The 17,855-nt window shown below is 42.3% G+C and overlaps 1 protein-coding gene across 5 annotated transcripts in view; it reads right to left on the bottom strand.

The window, feature by feature from the left end:
* The window catches only part of LARP1B (La ribonucleoprotein 1B), a 115,933-nt gene extending 98,081 nt beyond the window's left edge, over positions 1 to 17,852 (bottom strand). For 2 of the 5 annotated variants that reach the window (XM_050946247.1, XM_050946248.1), the window contains exon 1: positions 17,309 to 17,841. In XM_050946247.1, coding sequence (XP_050802204.1) covers positions 17,309 to 17,642 — 334 coding nt within the window. In that variant the 5' untranslated portion in view covers positions 17,643 to 17,841. Of the gene's footprint in view, positions 1 to 17,308 lie in introns of all 5 variants that reach the window. The other 3 variants (XM_050946249.1, XM_050946245.1, XM_050946246.1) reach the window with 3 other exon arrangements.
* Between the last annotated feature and the right edge of the window lie 3 nt (positions 17,853 to 17,855).

The raw sequence follows: 17,855 nt of genomic DNA, 5'->3' as shown, positions 1-17,855 counted from the left end.
CTTTCATCTCATAGGTTTGGAAAAGGAGATCACACCTCCAGAGGCGGACAATCCCTCAAGAACACTAGCCCAAAAAGGAATTATACTGGGAAGTTCTATGGCCTTTGTTATACAGGAAGTCAGATTAGATTATCACAATGTCGTCTTCTGGCCTTGGAATCACTTCATTTAACAAATCACAGCTCTTTCAAATTGCATCAGCTAATTCTTCCATCATCAAATACAGCAAACCTAGAAATGAATGCCACTGGAATACATATAGACAATTCCCAGTGGCTACTGGCAGCTCCAGGAATGGAGAATTCAGACTGTATGACCGTGTACCTTCACTATTTTCTAGTTTTCAGAAATGAGTGTTGCTGAACTCAACATTCTGGAAGGACACCATATATCATTGGGCAACCATAATTCTATGTTAACTTTGTCAGTTAATTCAGTCTCAATTTAAAGATGAATTTACTAGTTTTCACGGTAAGTAGCTAATTACCATCACAATCTTTTTCAGACCCATTTTGAATTTTTTTAACTTCAACTTCCATCCACTGAATCTTCTCATGCTTTTGTCTGCTAAAATTATAAGGAACCATAATGTCAGATTTTTTTTTCCTCCTCTGGGTAGGTACTTCTACAGAGTGATCAAATTACCTATTACAGCTTTCTCTCTATAAGAGATCAAGCTCCTTAACTCTTATTATGAGGTATACTTTCCAGACACAAATGCATGCAGCTGTTCGCTGAACCCTCTCCAATTTCATATCCTTTTTAAAAGATGGACTCAAAACTGGACACAGTTCTCCACTGGTAATATCACTACCCTACTCATTTATAAATACAAGTTCCTTGGATACATTTGACACAGCATCACACTGGCAGCTCATGATCAAGGTTTACTACAATGACACCAAAGTTCTTTTCAGAGTCACTGCTTCACAGAATACAGTATACCACTATATAACCACAGATCATATTCATGATTCCTTAACATACAATATTGCATTTAGCTGAATTAAAATATGTTTGACTGCAGCTATCTTACTTAGCCATCCAAATTACCCTGAATCACTGACCTTTAATTACTATTATTGCCTCACCAAATTGCATCATTCATCAACTTTTTAAGCTTGATTTTAAACTTGCTTCCTGATCATTGACAACAATAATGAACAACACTAAGCTGAGAACTGATTCCTGTGAGACCTCACTAGAATATCCTCTCTCATTGTTGATTCCCCATTAACCATTAGGTTGTGAGATCTTTCAGTTAGTTTTTAAAATGTCATCCTGATTTTGTGTAGTGTTAATTTTCTTAATTACAAATATCATTTGGTAGTAAATCAGTGCCTTAGGGTAATTCAAATATAGTACATCAGTGATTTTTATCAAGCAGACTTATCAGTTCATTTGGCAAGACCCATTATATTTGTACTCTGATTTTTAGAATGAAGTCTCATCATCAGTTGTTCCATTCTTTTGCCTAGGAATATTATGAAGCTAAACACTCTTAATTGCTCAGGATGTTTTATAAATACTGGCACATAATTAGCTTCTTCAGAAGTTTCCCAAAAATTATTTAAAAGTTATTAGCACTCCAGAGTGCCAATTAGCCAACCCAAAATCATGGCACAAGTTTTTTGGATTTGTTGATTTTGAAATGTACAGCCTTTAAAGATTCTGATTAACATCTTCAGTTGAGGTAGGAATAGAAAGTATTTCATGATTACGAGATAGATGCGTTGTCCAGTTTAATTACAGAACAAATATTTGTTTAACATTTTCTTCCCTGCATAATTCACAGTTTAACAATCTGCGTCTACTAATGGACTATATCAGCGTTAGGATTGATTTTGTTCCACATTGTCACAGGTTGACTGGCTCTTTAAAGGGGAAATAGGTTGCAGTCCCCCCCATGACTAGAGTGGCCACTGACGGATCCACAGATGACACAATGTTCCCACCCTCGCTGGCATGTCCCAGTATACAGATGTGTTAGCTAATAAAACCTGTACCAAAAAAAACACACTGCCACATGCTCACTCCTATCATACTAAAAGACTAATTCTGATTTTTGACTAGTTTAGTTTAATGAAAAATCAAGAACTTGCATTCAGTTGTGTATGATTACACAAAACAGAATAAAAATTACAGCACAACTCAGAACTTCTTTGATAATATACAGTGTTCATGTGTGCAGAGAACCATGTGACAATGTAAATACAGTTAGACTTGCTAGCGAAAAGTGGATTCAGTGGTATGCCTAATTCACAGAGTACCATAACCCTTTATTTGTGTTGATACTTTTGCCCATCATAGGCCTCCTTCAGAAGTTCTTTGTTCTTGAGGAACTCAAAAGTACATATTCTTGTAGTCCCTTGTTAAACAGCCAGATTTCTGAAGCTCCACTTTCATGCTTTTTACATCCAGCCTACTCCTTTCATTTTTTCAAGCTGTGGTCATTGGAGAGAAAACCCTCTTCATGTGAGCATTCCTGCACAATATTGAAAAAAAGATATCAAAGAGCTTATTTTCTTTAAGTTCTTGAAGTTGACCTGTGTTTTGGTGAAAATTTTCAGGTACCTCTCCCTCACTAGTCAGGCAATCCTTTAACTCAGGAGAAGAAATGTAAAAAACCTCAACACCAAATTCTTCACAGAGCTCATCCATGCCCACTTCTTTCATGCTGCCAGCACAGCTTCCGAAAATTCTTCAGTCTTTCACAGAAGGTCATAAAGTCCTTTTTACACCTTCCAACAATATCTTAAGTTTCTTGAGCTCAGAATTCACTGCATAGCCAAATAACTTGTCCCTAATCCTTCTCTCCAGTTTAATGTTCAGTCCATTGATGAGCTCATACAATGAAAGAACACTAAAACACTTGGCTTCTAAAGCCTCAATAGTGATAAATAGCTTCAAAGTATGGCTCAGGAGGAGACAACGTAGTTCAGCAACCTCATTGGTAGTCCCCTCATCCCCAAAGCAGTTCCAAATTACTTTGCGACTCTTCTCTCCTAAAATCTGCAAATAGCTATGTAGCAAGTTGGTCCTCTGCTCCTGCCCGGAAGGGCTTAAAACTGCCCAGGAGAGGGCTGTGGCTAGAGCAAGAAGCCTGAGCTGATTGGGGAAAGTAGGCTCAGCTGTGCCATGCTCCAATCAGGCCCAGTTGGCCCCTATAAGAGGCTGGGAGCCAGAAACCCAAGATAGTCTCTCTCTAGCTATAGAAGGAGATGGACCTGGCTGCAGAGAGCTGGACATAAGGTACCTGAGTGAAGCAGGGCTGGGGAAAGGAAGAGGAGCTGGGAAGCTCTAGCCTGGAAAGCCCCAGGCTGCTGCCTAGCATTGGGCTAATAGGTACTTGGGGTTGCAGAGGGCAGCCCAGGGGTAGGCCAGGCAGCAGGTCCAAACCCTCTTTACCAGTGATGAGTAGGCTGATACTGTAGTCTGTCCCAGGGCATGGGGCCAGACAATGACTGGCAGTAGCCACAGACTGAGGTAAGGTGGGGATAGAGAGTGAGGATTCCCTGGGGAGGGGAGACCCTGAGAGAAAGGGGTTACTGCCAGGGGGCAGCACCCCATGTAAAAGGGCAGCGGGTCCAGGAAGGGACATAGGGGCCAGAGGACAGTGGATCACCAACCTGCAGAGGGTGCTCCGGAGCTGAATCGAGCTAATTCCCAGGAGTCACCAGCAGGAGGTGCCACTGCAGGGGAAAGTCCGCTCATCTACAAGCTAGTTAGTGATTTCCAGCACTTCAGTAATCTATTGATGGCTGACAAAAGAGACAGCCACCTGATGTGTCTGAATAGATTGCACTCTTCCACCTCAACAGTCACAGATCTCCTTTAATTGTTCTGTTCCGATAGCAGAAATACTAAAGTGGGAATAAACTTTAGAATTAAATGTTCTACATTGATGTCAAGCGAAGGAGCCAGATGATGTTATTTGGGAGCAAGCATGGTAGAAGTGGGATAGACAGTTCAGGAAGCAGGGATGAGGATCTGGTCCATTGGCTGGTATGCTGTCCCCAGGCAGACCTTCAAAAGGCCCGCTTAGAGCCCAAGGAAGCCCGCATCTGGCGCTGGTTAGACTGGCACTGGGACAGCTTGTGCCTGCCATTCCTGCCACACTTCCTAGCGAAGTCCTGGCTAGGGCATGGCTGGTAGGTTTGAAGCGTTTCCGCTGAGTGGCTGGGGTATGCACTCCTAGCGACTTCAGCATAGCTCTAGAGTCTTTAAGGCTATGCAGCCTGGAGTCATAAGAACAAGGGGAGCACCTGTGCAAGCAAGCCACAGTTTCAACAACCATCACAGGTAGTAAGAAGGAACTGAGGAGGTTTCATGTTGGCAGGGTCATATACTGAGTGCCATGGAGGTGCCTTTCCAAGGGGCTCCACAGCCAACCCAATGGGTGCTGTTAGGGGAAAAACTTCCTGATGACTGTGCACGTGGCGCGCACACACCTAAGTGGAATTGATATGAGCAAGCACTCGAAGAAGAATGCTCTAAGCTCAACGCTGGAGGAAGAAATTGGAGGACTAGTCGCCTAGCTGAGAGAAGCAAAAAATAGCCAGAGGTGGTTGTTGATCAGGGTGAGGTCATCTCAGCTGAACTCTTCCTCTCCTTACAGCAATTGATGATGTGCTGGGATAGGTGCTAGGGCAGGCTCCCCTATAAAGCCAGCGGAGAGCATTTTCATTTTTGGTTCAAAAAGGCATGCGTGGAGTACATTCTGAAAAAGAGTAACTTAACATTTCCTATAGCAAAAGGAGGTAACTGCTAATTACAGCCATGTTTCAGTTCCCAAAAATGATATATTTTCAAGGCAAAAAACATGAACTCCTAAAGGCACAATACTAAGCCAGAGTACAAATCAAGTTCCCTTGATGCCATTATCCATAAATAAGACTATGTTTTAATCACGGCTATTTTCAGTAACAGTCATGGACAGGTAACAGGCAGTAAACAAAAATTCACAGCCGGAGACCTGTCCATGACTTTTAATACGTACCCCTCGTGTGTGTGGCCCTGAGGGCACTGTGCGTGCTCAGGTGTGTGTGCGCGCGTGTGCGCGCGCGCACGTGCCGGGGGAGGGGGGTTAAGGTTAGTGGAGCTCATTGCTTACCCATCTCCTGGGAAGCAGTGATCTACAGCTCCTAGCTTCACATGCTGCCTCTGCTCTGCCCCAAGCCCCAGTTCTGCAGCTCGCATTGGCTCGGAACTGCGGCCAATGGGAGCTGCGGGGGCGGTGGCTGTGGGCAGAGGCAGCACATGGAGTGAGGAGCTTAAAGAGGGGAGTTCTCGTTGCCCTTCCAGGAAACCCCCCCCCAGGTAAGCACCACCCTGCACCCCAATCCCCAGCCCTGACACACACACACCCCCAAAAAACCCCTCCTGCTGCTGGGGGTAGAGGGGCCCAAGACTGCCCCAGCAGCTGCCTGTGTGACTGGCCCAGAGGCTGCCCAAGCAGCTCAGGCAGCTTCCAGGCCAGACACACAGGCTGCTCCAGAAGTCACAGAAAGTCATGAAATCCATGACAAACACGGAGCCTTATCCATAAACAGTATCTAGCTTTAAATAACCCCTTTCTTTAAGGGGATTTTTTTTAAATACACAAAGAATTTTGTGCTATCAAGGTACATGACATTTTAGAGGAAGCTTATAATGGAATTATAAAGTATGCAAATATATATTGTACTCTTAAAAAATTAAGGGCTTACCTAAAAACATTTTATTCAAAATCCTATAGTCTCTCCCACTTTCTCCACCCCTCTCACTTTCTAAACTTGGGGGGGGGGGGACAGAGGGCATTATTTAATAAACAAGCAGCACGCAAGTGCTCTTGTCATAACTATAAAGGGAAAGGTAACAGCCCTCCTGTGTACAATACTATAAAATCCCTCCTGGCCAGAGACACCAAAATCCTTTTCCCTGTAAAGGGTTAAGAAGCTCAGGTAACAGGGCTGACACCTGACCCAAAGGACCAATAAGAGGACAAGATTTTTTCAAATCTTGGGAGGGGGGGAAGGCTTTGTTTGTGTGCTCTTCGTTTTGGGGGTTGTTCGCTCTCGGGACTAAGAGGGATCAGACATTAATCCATGCTCTCCAAATCTTTCTGAACCAGTCTCTCGTATTTCAAACTTATAAATAACAGCCAGGCAAGGCATGTTAAACTTTGTTTTCTCAACTTGTAAATGTTTCTTTGCGAAGAGGGTTTACCTCTGTTTGCTGTAACTTTGAACCTAAGGCTAGAGGGGGGTTCTCTGGGCTCTATGAATCTGATTACCCTGTAAAGTTATTTTCCATCCCGATTTTACAGAGATGATTTTTACCTTTCTTTAATTAAAAGCCTTCTTTTTATGAATCTGGTTGATTTTTCCTTGTTTTAAGATCCAAGGGGGTTAGATCTGGACACACCAGGGAATTGGCAGAGAAGTCTCTCAAGGCTACCCAGGGAAGGGTTATAGTGTTTGAGAGGGAGATATTCTGGGGGGGGAGGTAGGCAGAGTTTCCCAAATGACTCATTAACAATTTGAGTGGTGGCAGCAACCAGATCTAAGCTGGTAATTAATCTTAGGGGTTCTCATGCAGGTCCCCACATCTGTACCCTAAAGTTCAGAGTGGGGAAAGAACCTTGACAGCTCTCAACTGGGAAGTACTCAATTCAGTATGTTACTCAGAACCACCAAACAAAATCAAAGTTAAAGTGGGAACACAATAGTGAATTAGCCAACAATTAAATTCATGAAGACTGGGTAACAAAACATTGGAAAACAAATTCCAATTAATTCAGCTAATTTCCAGGCTATCCAAATTAGTTTCCATAGCCACAATTTTTTCCATGCTGCCAAAGTTATGGTTTCCTCTGGCATTGAACTCTGAACAGATATCTTTACACTACTGCAGCCAGAAGCAATACAGTTGATGAAAGACCCAGGTCTTTTAGGCTACTTCTGGCCTCAGCAAAATATTCATGCAGATGTCTACCCCAATGATCTACACTCCTAGCACAGCTAGCTGGAAAATGGATTTCAATCAGTCAACACAAACATGAAGCCATAAATTCTGAGAAAAGACAACTTACAAATTCCTCACTTTTTAAAATTACTGTGTATAGAAATACAGATGAATAATTAATTTCAGTAGCACACATAAGTCAATGGTATGCCCTCATGTGGAACAGCGTGTGCAGTATTTGTCATTCATCTCAAAAAGGATATTACAGAATCAGAGTAGCAGCCGTGTTAGTCTGTATCCGCAAAAAGAACAGGAGTACTTGTGGCACCGTAGAGACTAACAAATTTATTTGAGCATAAGCTTTCGGGGGCTACAGCTCACTTCTTCGGACGCATCAAATAAATGCTTATGCTCAAATAAATTTGTTAGTCTCTAAGGTGCCACAAGTGCTCCTGTTCTTTTTGCAGAATCAGAAGGGTTTCAGAGAAAGGCCACTGATTTAGATAATGACAATTCTTGTATTAGTCATACCATTCCTTGTGCATCTAGACACCTTATTTGCTTTTTTTAATTGCAGCTTAACATTGACTAAAGATCTTAATTGAGGGCTTTTTCTAATTATACCTTCCTTTGAATCAGCTTGTGTTGGCCACTGTTGCAGGCAGGATACCGGACTAGATGGAACACAGGAATTAACGTACCTATGTTCTTTTATTTAAGACTTCTAACGTGTCCTGAAAGCTATCCAAAATTTTAAAACCAGTTTTAGGCTTTGCATACCTTTAATTTCATGAAGGCTTGTTTCTCAGCTTGAACCCAGTAAGATAGGCAATGACAAGAGAGATGTTGCCTTTAATTTTTCCATGGCTTTACAAAATCCCTTTTAAGTTCAACACTTTATGGTGTCAGCATTTTAGGGGAATTTTTAATAGAGCACAACTGCTCACATACACAGGACCCTCCCAACCACAAGAGAAATTGTCTCAGACCCTGAATCGGTTAAAAAGTTTAATCAATTTTATTAATCGTGCCCACAAAAGCTAGAATCGCTTTGGCTGATATGGACTCAGATGGCAACAGCTGGCTTGCTAAATCAACAGCTGTTAGAACCTGCTGAGAAGAAGGCTGGTATTGAACAGGACTCCAAGTAGACTAATTTGAATAGGAACAAGTTCACTCTTGTGTTTACTACAAAACCTGTCATAAGGTAATGAGACAAACCCCTAGAATGTCAGAAAAGCTACTAGGTATGGAAACACTGTTCATCTTCCAGCAGAGAAAAGCTGCTGCTACCAATACAGGAACATTTGACAACACAGAGGAAACCACTGCATATGATAAAGATATATAGAAAAAGATCATGGAACTAACATATGCTGTTAACAATGCCGCCGATAGATACCTGGCACACTAGTGCTAAAAATGTAATTTCAGCACAGCTTCTTCATTAGGTTTATCCATACTAGGAACTCTATTGAGTTGATTTGCCAAATATTCTGATTTAGAGTATTTAAAAGAATGTGGCAACAATATTGTTTAGTTTTTACTCAAGCTGTGCACCTTCATGTGCACTTGGAAGGCAGGTATGGTCTTGGGAACAAGTACTATAATGTGATCTTTTCAAAGTTGTACTTTACTTACGGAAATAATAGCAAAGTAAATTACTGCTTGCTTTTTAAAAAGTTACTTTTAGTGCAACTGACTCTTTCGGGGTTGGGGGAGAGAAGAGACCTTCTGAGGTGAAAAAAACCTCTTCGAAACTTCTGGTTAGATTTAGTGTGGAGTAATTGAGAGGCAAGGGCAAGGAGACCACAAAAAAAAATGAGAATATCAGAAAATCATGACTGACATGTACATACAAGTTTTGCCCAGAAAGTTGGCTACATTGTTCAACAACATACAGGCATTATAAGCACTGTTTGTGAAAAATGATATTTTGAGGGGCAATTTGTTTGAAGCTTTTTTAAAACATTATTCCAACTGGGTGGAGTGGAAGATGATGCTACTACAGGTTTATTTTTTCCTGTCTCCATTTGTGTTTAGGGGACTTTTATTCCCTGATAACAGAAGGAATGTAAACAATTTCAGTTTTGATATAATTATATTTTATACTGTATTTTATTGATGTTTGAATAAAAATAAACATTTTCTAAACTGTAAGTGAAATATTGTCTTGCTGTGGGAAATAAGATATGCCACAAATACCAACAGTATTTTTACAAAAATGTGCCTCAAGGTGACAATTCTGTGACAAATGCCCACAGGCAATATTGTAGATCTTAATGACTTCAGTAGATTATATGTAAGATTAAAGGTGCAGACACAATCTTAAATTTCATTATCCAACCCATCTCGGTAACAAGGTGGATTAGATTTTTATAAAGATTTAGATTAAAGACATTTTCAAAGTGACAAAAAATGCTTCAAAATAATTTTAACAAGACCATAGAATTTTAAAGAGATTAAAAGGCTAAAATCAGACCCTACCATTCTCAGAAATAACAGAACATCTAATTCAGCATCTTTTCCAAGTAACAGTTGGAGCATGTCCTGGGGCTGCCACAAGCCTACAACAGCTCACCCTGCGGGGGGTGGGGGGGGGATAGGGGGAAATTGATCTAAATTACACAATTTCAGCTACGTAAATAACGTAGCTGAAGTCAACATACTTAGATCTACTAACCGTGCTGTCTTCACTGCGGTGAGTTGACTGCTGCTGCTCCCCCATCGACTCCGCCTGCGCTTCTCGCAGCGGAGGAGTACAGGAGTCGACAGGAGAGCGCTCAGGGGTCGATTTATCACATCTAGACTAGACGCGATAAAACTGACCCCCCGGGATCGATCACTGCCCACTGAGCCGGCAGGTAGTGTAGACATACCCTCAGTCACCTACTACTTCCTTCAGTGTGTGTATCTGCCATTAGGGTCAACATCCAAAAACTGTCACCCAGTGTGTTTTACAATGTAAGCAGCTTGAGGACAATTAAGAGCATGCAATTTTGTTTTATTATGCTATAAAACGGTGAATGATGTGTTTATTTCCTAGTTTTTTTCTTTTTTAGTTACTGTTTAAAGTGTTGTAGCCATGCTGGTCCAAAACATGAGAGAGACAAGATAGGTGAGGTAACAACTTTTATTGGACCAACTGCTGTGGGTGGAGGGAACAAGCTTTCAGGCTAGCTTATACAGAGCTCTTCCTCAGGTGACCCGTAGACGATTTCTGTGAAGCTTGACCCTTACACTCACAGCAGTTAGTCCAGGTCAAGTTTTTACCTCACAGCTAATGTCTCGCTCTCTTATTTATTTAAACTTGTGATGTGTGTCTAGCTCTATTTGGATGGGAATTCAAATTCCATCAAAGTGCACAAAAACAGTCAAATTTTATTAAATAATGTTATCTTAAAAGTGATGAATACGTAAGAAAAAAGTTTATCAAACTATGTTTTGTTTTTAAAACAGAGTAAAATTAAATAAAGGCTGTACAGTATACTCCTGATTATCTGAATAGCGAGAGAGAGAGAGAGAGAGAGAGAGATTATATTTGGATATAGGAAGTTCAGATTTGGAGAGCACAGGAGCCATTCAGCAACAGAGTGGCCTCCCCCACAGCTGGGAGTCCTGTCCTCACAGTCCTGGCCAGGGGATCTCTGATCTGCCCACTCACTCACTCACATGACGGTGAGGCTGCAGAAGACTTCTTTACACTGCACAGAGCCAGAGACACCCAACCCCAGCAGGGGCAAGATGTGGGGCACAGCAAAGACCCCTGGACGGAACTCTGCCCTGTCAGGAGGACTGCAGTCTTCTCTTAATCGTGCACCTGCAAGGATCAGGTGTCATCAGCCCTTCAACAGTACAGGGAGCCCTCTGCAGCTCAACTGTTTCCTGCACTGCCACATAAGCCATTCAACTTATTTTATATATATATAGTTAATTAACTGAACTGATAGTTTCTGGCCACCGTGTCCTTCAAGATTTTAGAACTAGAAAGGTTCTCATATTTAGGGCTTGTTTACACTGGCACTTTACAGCACTGCAACTTTCTCACTCAGGGGAGTGAAAACACATCCCCCACTCCCCGAGCTCTGCAAGTTTCAGTGCTGTAAAGTACCAGTGTAGCCATTGCCCCAGCACTGGAAGCTACTCCCCTCGGGAGGGGGGGTGTTAATAGTGCTGGGAGAGCTCTTTCCCAGTGCTATGCGGCGACTACACAAGCCAGGTTAACGTGCTGATGCCAGTGAAGATGTGCCCTCAGTTTTTCTTCAGATTGGAAGAACAAGTTTTCTTGCTTTTTTCATCTCTCAACTTTGAATGAACTAGTCACTGAACAAGCTGAAAAGAAAATATTGTCTCTGAACCTGAAAAGGAGGGTACTGTTATCAAATGCTGATTCAGCACTTCAACAACTCAGGTTCTAGCTGCTTAGCCAGTAACTTCCACCAGCTTAATGGTTTGACTCACTTTAAAAATTGGCAGCAAACGCATACTAGGTTTTTTTTTTAATTTAATTTAAATTATTTTGATAAATTACAGAGAGTTTAGGCTTTAACATATCTTGTCAATTTCAAATTTAGTTTTCAACTGTTTATATTTAAAAACTAAACCTGTATAATTTAAACAAAAATCCATATTAAAAAAATCAGATTTTTGATATTTTAAGATCAATTTTTATCCACCCTGCCTATTGTATCAGAGTCACAAATCAGAAGTCAACAAAAACAACAGCACATAAAACTGTATGTTGAACTGAAACCTGTATCCAAGAATAGGTAAATAATGGAAATATTTTAAATCCCTTTAAGGTTGGGAAACTGTCAAGGTGATGCTAAGTTGTTCTAACACCCAGTGAACTCAAGGGTTCATGCCTATAGAAGTGTCATGTATTAGTTATACCAGTGGAACAAGTGCAAGCTAATCACATTGCTAGACAAACACTCTACTTACCAAATACAGCCAGAAAACTCAATATTGCTCAAGCACAATATAGTTTTTAAGAAATTACTTTTATAAACTGCTTACTTGCATGACAAACACAAAACCCACTTTATAACAATTAAGAACATAGTTATTCAAAAGTAATTACAGTGAACTAGTTCTGCTACAGAAACAATCATATGAGTTATTCAGAAATGCAGAGCAGTACGATAAATAGAATATAACATAAAACAGAATGAAGTGTGCCATAATACAAGTTAACTCTATGCTTCAAGCATTCTATGAAGCACAAGGCCAAAAGGTTTTAAAACACTTGCAAAGCAGAGATGTTCAATATAGTTACTTTGTGAATTGTGCTCTCTTAAGTTATTTTCAAACAATTAGCTAGTGAATCATTGGTGACCCAGGCAGTTATACAAAACTTTTGAACAGTCAGAACTTACCAGCTGGATTTCTTCCTTCATGCTAAATTTACGAAAGAGGAAATATCCTATTCAAATGTTTTAGTGGTTTTCTATCAGCACGAAGTGGGAGTAGTTTTATGTAATAAATTCCATGATCAAAAACAATAAGTCACCACAACCATTTTATAAGGGTTGCATTAGATTTATCCTATGTAGGTGTTCTATGGATCACCAAAATGTCCAGACACAAAACCACCAATTACTGCAATAATATATTACCAATTACTATATTACACTAGATAACACAAGAGAAAAGCTATTTTAGTCACTGCCATAGCTGACATTGTAACAAAGGGTATTCTAACTACAATGTTCAACATTATTTTCTATAGCACCATTCATGTGTTGACAGAACTTAATGTTAAGCAGAAGCTCGCTGTGGCTCCAGGTGAGTGCAAGAATATGCCAATATGGAACAAACTGCAGAGCAAGGCCTAAGATACCTGAATTTCCATAAATCACTACAGCGAATAATTCCAACCGCTAATTTTTTAAGTGGCAATTTTCCCCTAAGATATTAAACAAACTTCCATTAAGAACATGCCATGAGAGAGTCACAAATTAAGTTTTACAACTAAGTGATCATCATACAATAATGGTTTAATGTGAAACTACAGATAACAAATATATATGTTTTGCTATTACAATTATTTTTTACCCTTTATGATAGGATCAATATCTTACTTGAAAATAAAACCTCAGCTTTCTTAGCATTTATTTTCTTGTAATAGCAGACCAATTTCCTTTCCCTACACTCCCCGAACACGTTCCTATTTCAATAGTATTGGATCAAATTCAGCCCTGACACAAATAGATGCTATGCCATTTAATTTCCAGAACTGAATCTGGTCCAACATCTTTTTACTTTCTGATGTAATCATCATTGATTGCAAAGATAAGGTAACTTTTCAATCACCTGTATCTATACCACTTTCGGCTAAGATGTACAAGGTAAACAAGGCTAGGTCAGGTCGTTACTTTGATGGGAGACTGTTTTATATTTTATCAGATTGCTTCTGGTTATTGTTTCGCATCTCACCCTAATCCTTAACATCAGTGACAATTTTCAAGTAAATAAGCTTGATTTGGCTAATTACATTCTGCCCACATAAAAGTTACATCTATAGTTGCAACTGGAAAAGAAATTAGCTTCTTGACCTAAACTGCTGTATGGTACTGCTGATTTTAATCTTACAAGGGGATTAATGGTGGATGAAGTGAGATTTACACATAGCAATATACAGTGGCATCCCGCAAAGTCTTTACATTTGCTTTTGCAAGTACATGTTACTATGGTATTCCCTACATTAAATAAGCTATACACTGAAAAAGCTGTTCTAAACCTGCAACTCAGAATGATACTAATTTGAGGGGCAGTGACATTACTCTTCAATTATTTTATTTTTGCATCTTATCTTAAATGGGGAAGTAAACACTTCATGGAAACAGAATTTTTTGGATTTGTACACAATCTACCTCAACATTACCCCAATTCTGACCAGGGCCCTAGAATACTACCACAATAAAAATAAGAAGTTTCCTTGGTACTGCACCAGTACTGTTACTGGCGAAGCCAGTGAGGAACTGGAGGGAAGCTGTCAGTCACTCAATTATGTGTCCTATTGAAAATTCCAGGGGAAGTCAGCGGGTGTAAGCCCACCCATGGCTCAGGGACCCTCCCCCAGCCTTTAGGGAGGATCCGCTGAACCCCAGGAACTCAAATGATTATGGGGGACAACAAAAAAACAAAACAAGGGCAGACGTGAAGGTCATAGGGTCAAAAAGAGAACCTAAAGGGGACATCGAGCAGAGAACCCCGGACAGCGCCCACTGCTCCTTGAAGGTATCAAGGGAGCCAGCGGATGCCACCCAGAGGAACTCCGCCTAGATGCGTGAATGGAGGGAGGACCGGAAATAGGCCTCCCAGTTGCAAAGAACCCCCTCAGCCAACAGTCTCTCCCTGGTGTTATAGATAGCCACTTTGGCCATAGCCAGGAGGAGGCTGACCAGGAAGTCCCGCGACCTTGTGTGGCCACGGATAGGGTGTGCGTAAATGAGAAGATGAGGAGAGAAGTGCAGCCAAAAACATAATAAAAGATCAAGGAGCTGGAATAGGAGCTGTAACCTAGTGCACTCCAGATAAACGTGCACCATGGTCTCCCTCATGCTACAGAAGGGATAGGCATTAAGGACAGTTGAAATTCACCCAATACAAGCCCATGCTCATGGCTCCATGAAGAAGCAGCCAACCAATATCCCCAGCAGGGTGTGTGTGTGTGTGGGGGCAGATCTGTAAGGTTGCAAGCGGTACATAAATAGGGAAAACTGGGAATTTGCATAAAAGAAAGAACAGACTAAAAGGCAGAGAAGAAAGTATGTGCAACAGTCTTCAATGAGTGCCTACTGGTTTGATCTTTAAACTTGGGCAAAGGTTTCAGTTTTTGAGACCAGAGTTATTTGCTAATCAGTCCACTGTGTTTGGTTCAGAAACAGCTTCTCCCTATAAGTGTATTTGACCACAATGTTTCTACAGTCCCCTTTTTCCATCTTTTTTTCCCCCCACACAGCAGAAATGGAGAACACACTTATTTAAAAAAAACAAAACTTAAATTGCAGGTTTAAGATGATAAAAATTGGCAGGAGGATTCAGGGACAAGTGCTGTACCTGAAATCAATCCAGTGTCAAAAATTTCAGGTTGAAACAGAGATCCTTTAATGTCAGTGGTTTGCATCTGGCCCAAAATGATACTGACTGAAAACTGCTAACCTCTGAAAGATGGTAGTTTATGGTAAACAAGTTTGTTATTTCAATCCAGTTCCCCTGCTAGCAATCTGCACACAGAAATCAAAGACTCTATAGTGACTAAGACTGAGGGCTTGGCTACACTGGAGAGTTGCAGTGCTGGTGGTGGGTTTACAGCACTGCAACTCAGTAACTGTCCACACCTGCAAGGCACATCCAGCGCTGCAACTCACTGGCTGTACACCTGGTCTGCTTGGGGTGCAATGACTGCAGCACTGGTGATGCAGCGCTGCTCGTCAAGTGTGGCCACCAAAAGCGCTGTTATTGGCCTCCAGGGTATTAGGAGGTATCCCAGAATGCCTGCTCACAACAAACCGGAATAATGGCTGAACTCCGAGCTCCCCATCTAGAAAACAAACACAGCTGCTGTTTGTTCCAGCGAGTGAGCTGGAGGCAGGCAGGGGAATTGCTTTGGAAGGTTCACAGCTGTTTGCTTCAAGAGAGAGAAGTCACACTGGCAGAGGGGGAGGGGAGAATCTGTGCTGAGCAGCTGCTTATGTGGTCTGAAGGCTATTTAGGAGTGCATAATTTGCATTTAGTGAATAAGACAGGGGAATGGGTCAAAACTTTTAAAATGATTGAAGGTAGGTGCTGTGTATCTTCCAGTCCTTAGAACTTGCAAGGCAGGGAGCTGAGAACAGTGTCAGCTCCAAAAATCCACTCTCTCTGTCTCCCCCATGCTCCCTGTCACACTCCACCCCATCCCCCTGTTTTGAAAAGCATGTTGCAGCCACTTGAACGCTGGGATAGCTGCCCAAAATGCACCACTCCCAACAGCGCTGCAAATGTGGCCACACCGCAGCACTGGTAGCTGTCAGTGTGGCCACACTGCAGCGCTTTCCCTACACAGCTGTACGAAGACAGCTGTAACTCCCAGCACTGTACAACTGTAAGTGTAGCCATACCCTGAAATAACTTTAAGGTGTAGGGGTCCTCTGTCTGTAGAGATAAAGAAGTAGGCACATTTGTCAGGAAACTTGCATTGCAACTGTCTGCACTATACTCTGTGCTACCAATGAACAGTTGAAATCCCAGAAGCGCACCAAGTCAATTGCTTTCATTAATATTTACACTTAAAACTAATTTTTAAAACTTTAAATTTGAACTATGGATTTTATCAGGTGCTTTATCACGTAATTTTATAAAAATGACCTACAAAAGTCAATTGGTTTACCATTTGTTAAAAAAGGGAAATGAAGTAAAAATATTACAATATTTATTCTGCTACTGCTACATCTCATAAAACCCTAAATCTTGCAATTAGCACTTTAAAAACTGTAACATAATCTATCTCCTGGCTGGTAAAGGAGGAGCTACCTGAAATTCACAAAAACTATTTACTCAGTGTAAACTGTAGTACTGAATCTACTACCATCAGCTCCATACCATAATTAACTTTGAGAGTAACTCTTTTCTAACTACGCAACTTTTCATTCACTGCAAAAATACTTAATAACCAGAATACATATCGGTGTCTGGTTTAAAATCTAACAATTTATTAAGAAATGTATGGGTTACAAGTAATTATGGGCAATATCCTTCCAAACTTATTTCACTGAAAATACTTAGCACTGATTTTGGAACCACTAAAATTTCTAAGCAAAGAGCCTCTAGAGTTTGGAAATTTGTAAAAGAGACACTAAAGATTGGAGAAATTAAATATTAAAGGTTTCAAACAGTCAGAACAGGATTAAATTACAGGCAGTCACCCACGTGGTTTGCATAAACTCGGGAATAAAAAGACATCATCCTACTTTAAACTCCAATTGGGTTGTTCGGCCCAACAAACTGTAATACGACTACAAATCCACTCTCTTAAATGCCCACCTCCCTCCCTGCCCAGAGTAAAAAGACGAGGACAGACCACACCTCTCCACGCTCATTTTCCTAATCTGTCCATACACGTAAAATGAGTGTGTGTGAACGCGTCGACGACTCCTGGAAACAAATACCTTGGCCTGACGCACGCCGAGGCGCCGGCGATTTAAGGCAACCGCTGCTACGCTGTACTGCAAAGGGACAGCGTGTTTTAAACAAAAAGTTCTCAACTCGGACAGATTCAGCCAGCGGCAGCGAAACTATTTTCCCGTCGGACGCTGGGAGCGGCTCTCCCAGCTCGTCCTCCCCATCCCCGCCCGGCTCCCTGCCCCCCGCCCCACACCTGAGTCCTGCAGAACGAGCTGGGTGTCCGCTGCTGCCGGGGACGGGCTGTTGGGGGTAGGTTTTCTCCGGGTCCAGGGGTTTTCCTTAGGCAGGGGGGCCTCGACCACCTGCCGCTGCCGCCGTTTCTCGTCCTGCCCTGGGGGATCCGCCTCTCGGCTACCGCTGCTCTCCCCGGCTTCATCCACCTGCGGCACCACCTGGCTGGGCTCCGGCAGCTCCTGTCCCGTCTCCTCCAGCTCCTGGGAGCGGGTCTGTCCCGAGCCCCCGCCAGCCTCGGTCCCCCCAACCTGCTGTTCCGGGGGCGCTACGGACACACGGGCGGCGGCGGACATGCCGAGGGGCCGGCCCCCCAGGCTCCAGCGGGGCTGAGGCGGTAACTGCGCGGCTCAGGCGTGGTGACGGACCGACTGCGCTGGGGAGCCGTCTTCTCCGCTCGGCGCCGGCCCCGTCAGGTCCCCCGGGGTGGGAGGGGATCGCTGTCAGCCTTCCCCGCCCCCCCGGCCGGCGTCGCTCATTCACCGCGGATGGTTCAACTGCCACGCTCC

This window comes from Gopherus flavomarginatus, chromosome 3, assembly GCF_025201925.1.
Source record: "Gopherus flavomarginatus isolate rGopFla2 chromosome 3, rGopFla2.mat.asm, whole genome shotgun sequence".
NCBI classification, from domain to species: Eukaryota; Metazoa; Chordata; order Testudines; family Testudinidae; genus Gopherus; species Gopherus flavomarginatus.
Note: the sequence above shows the minus strand (reverse complement) of the source record. Positions and strands in the feature narration are given on the sequence as shown.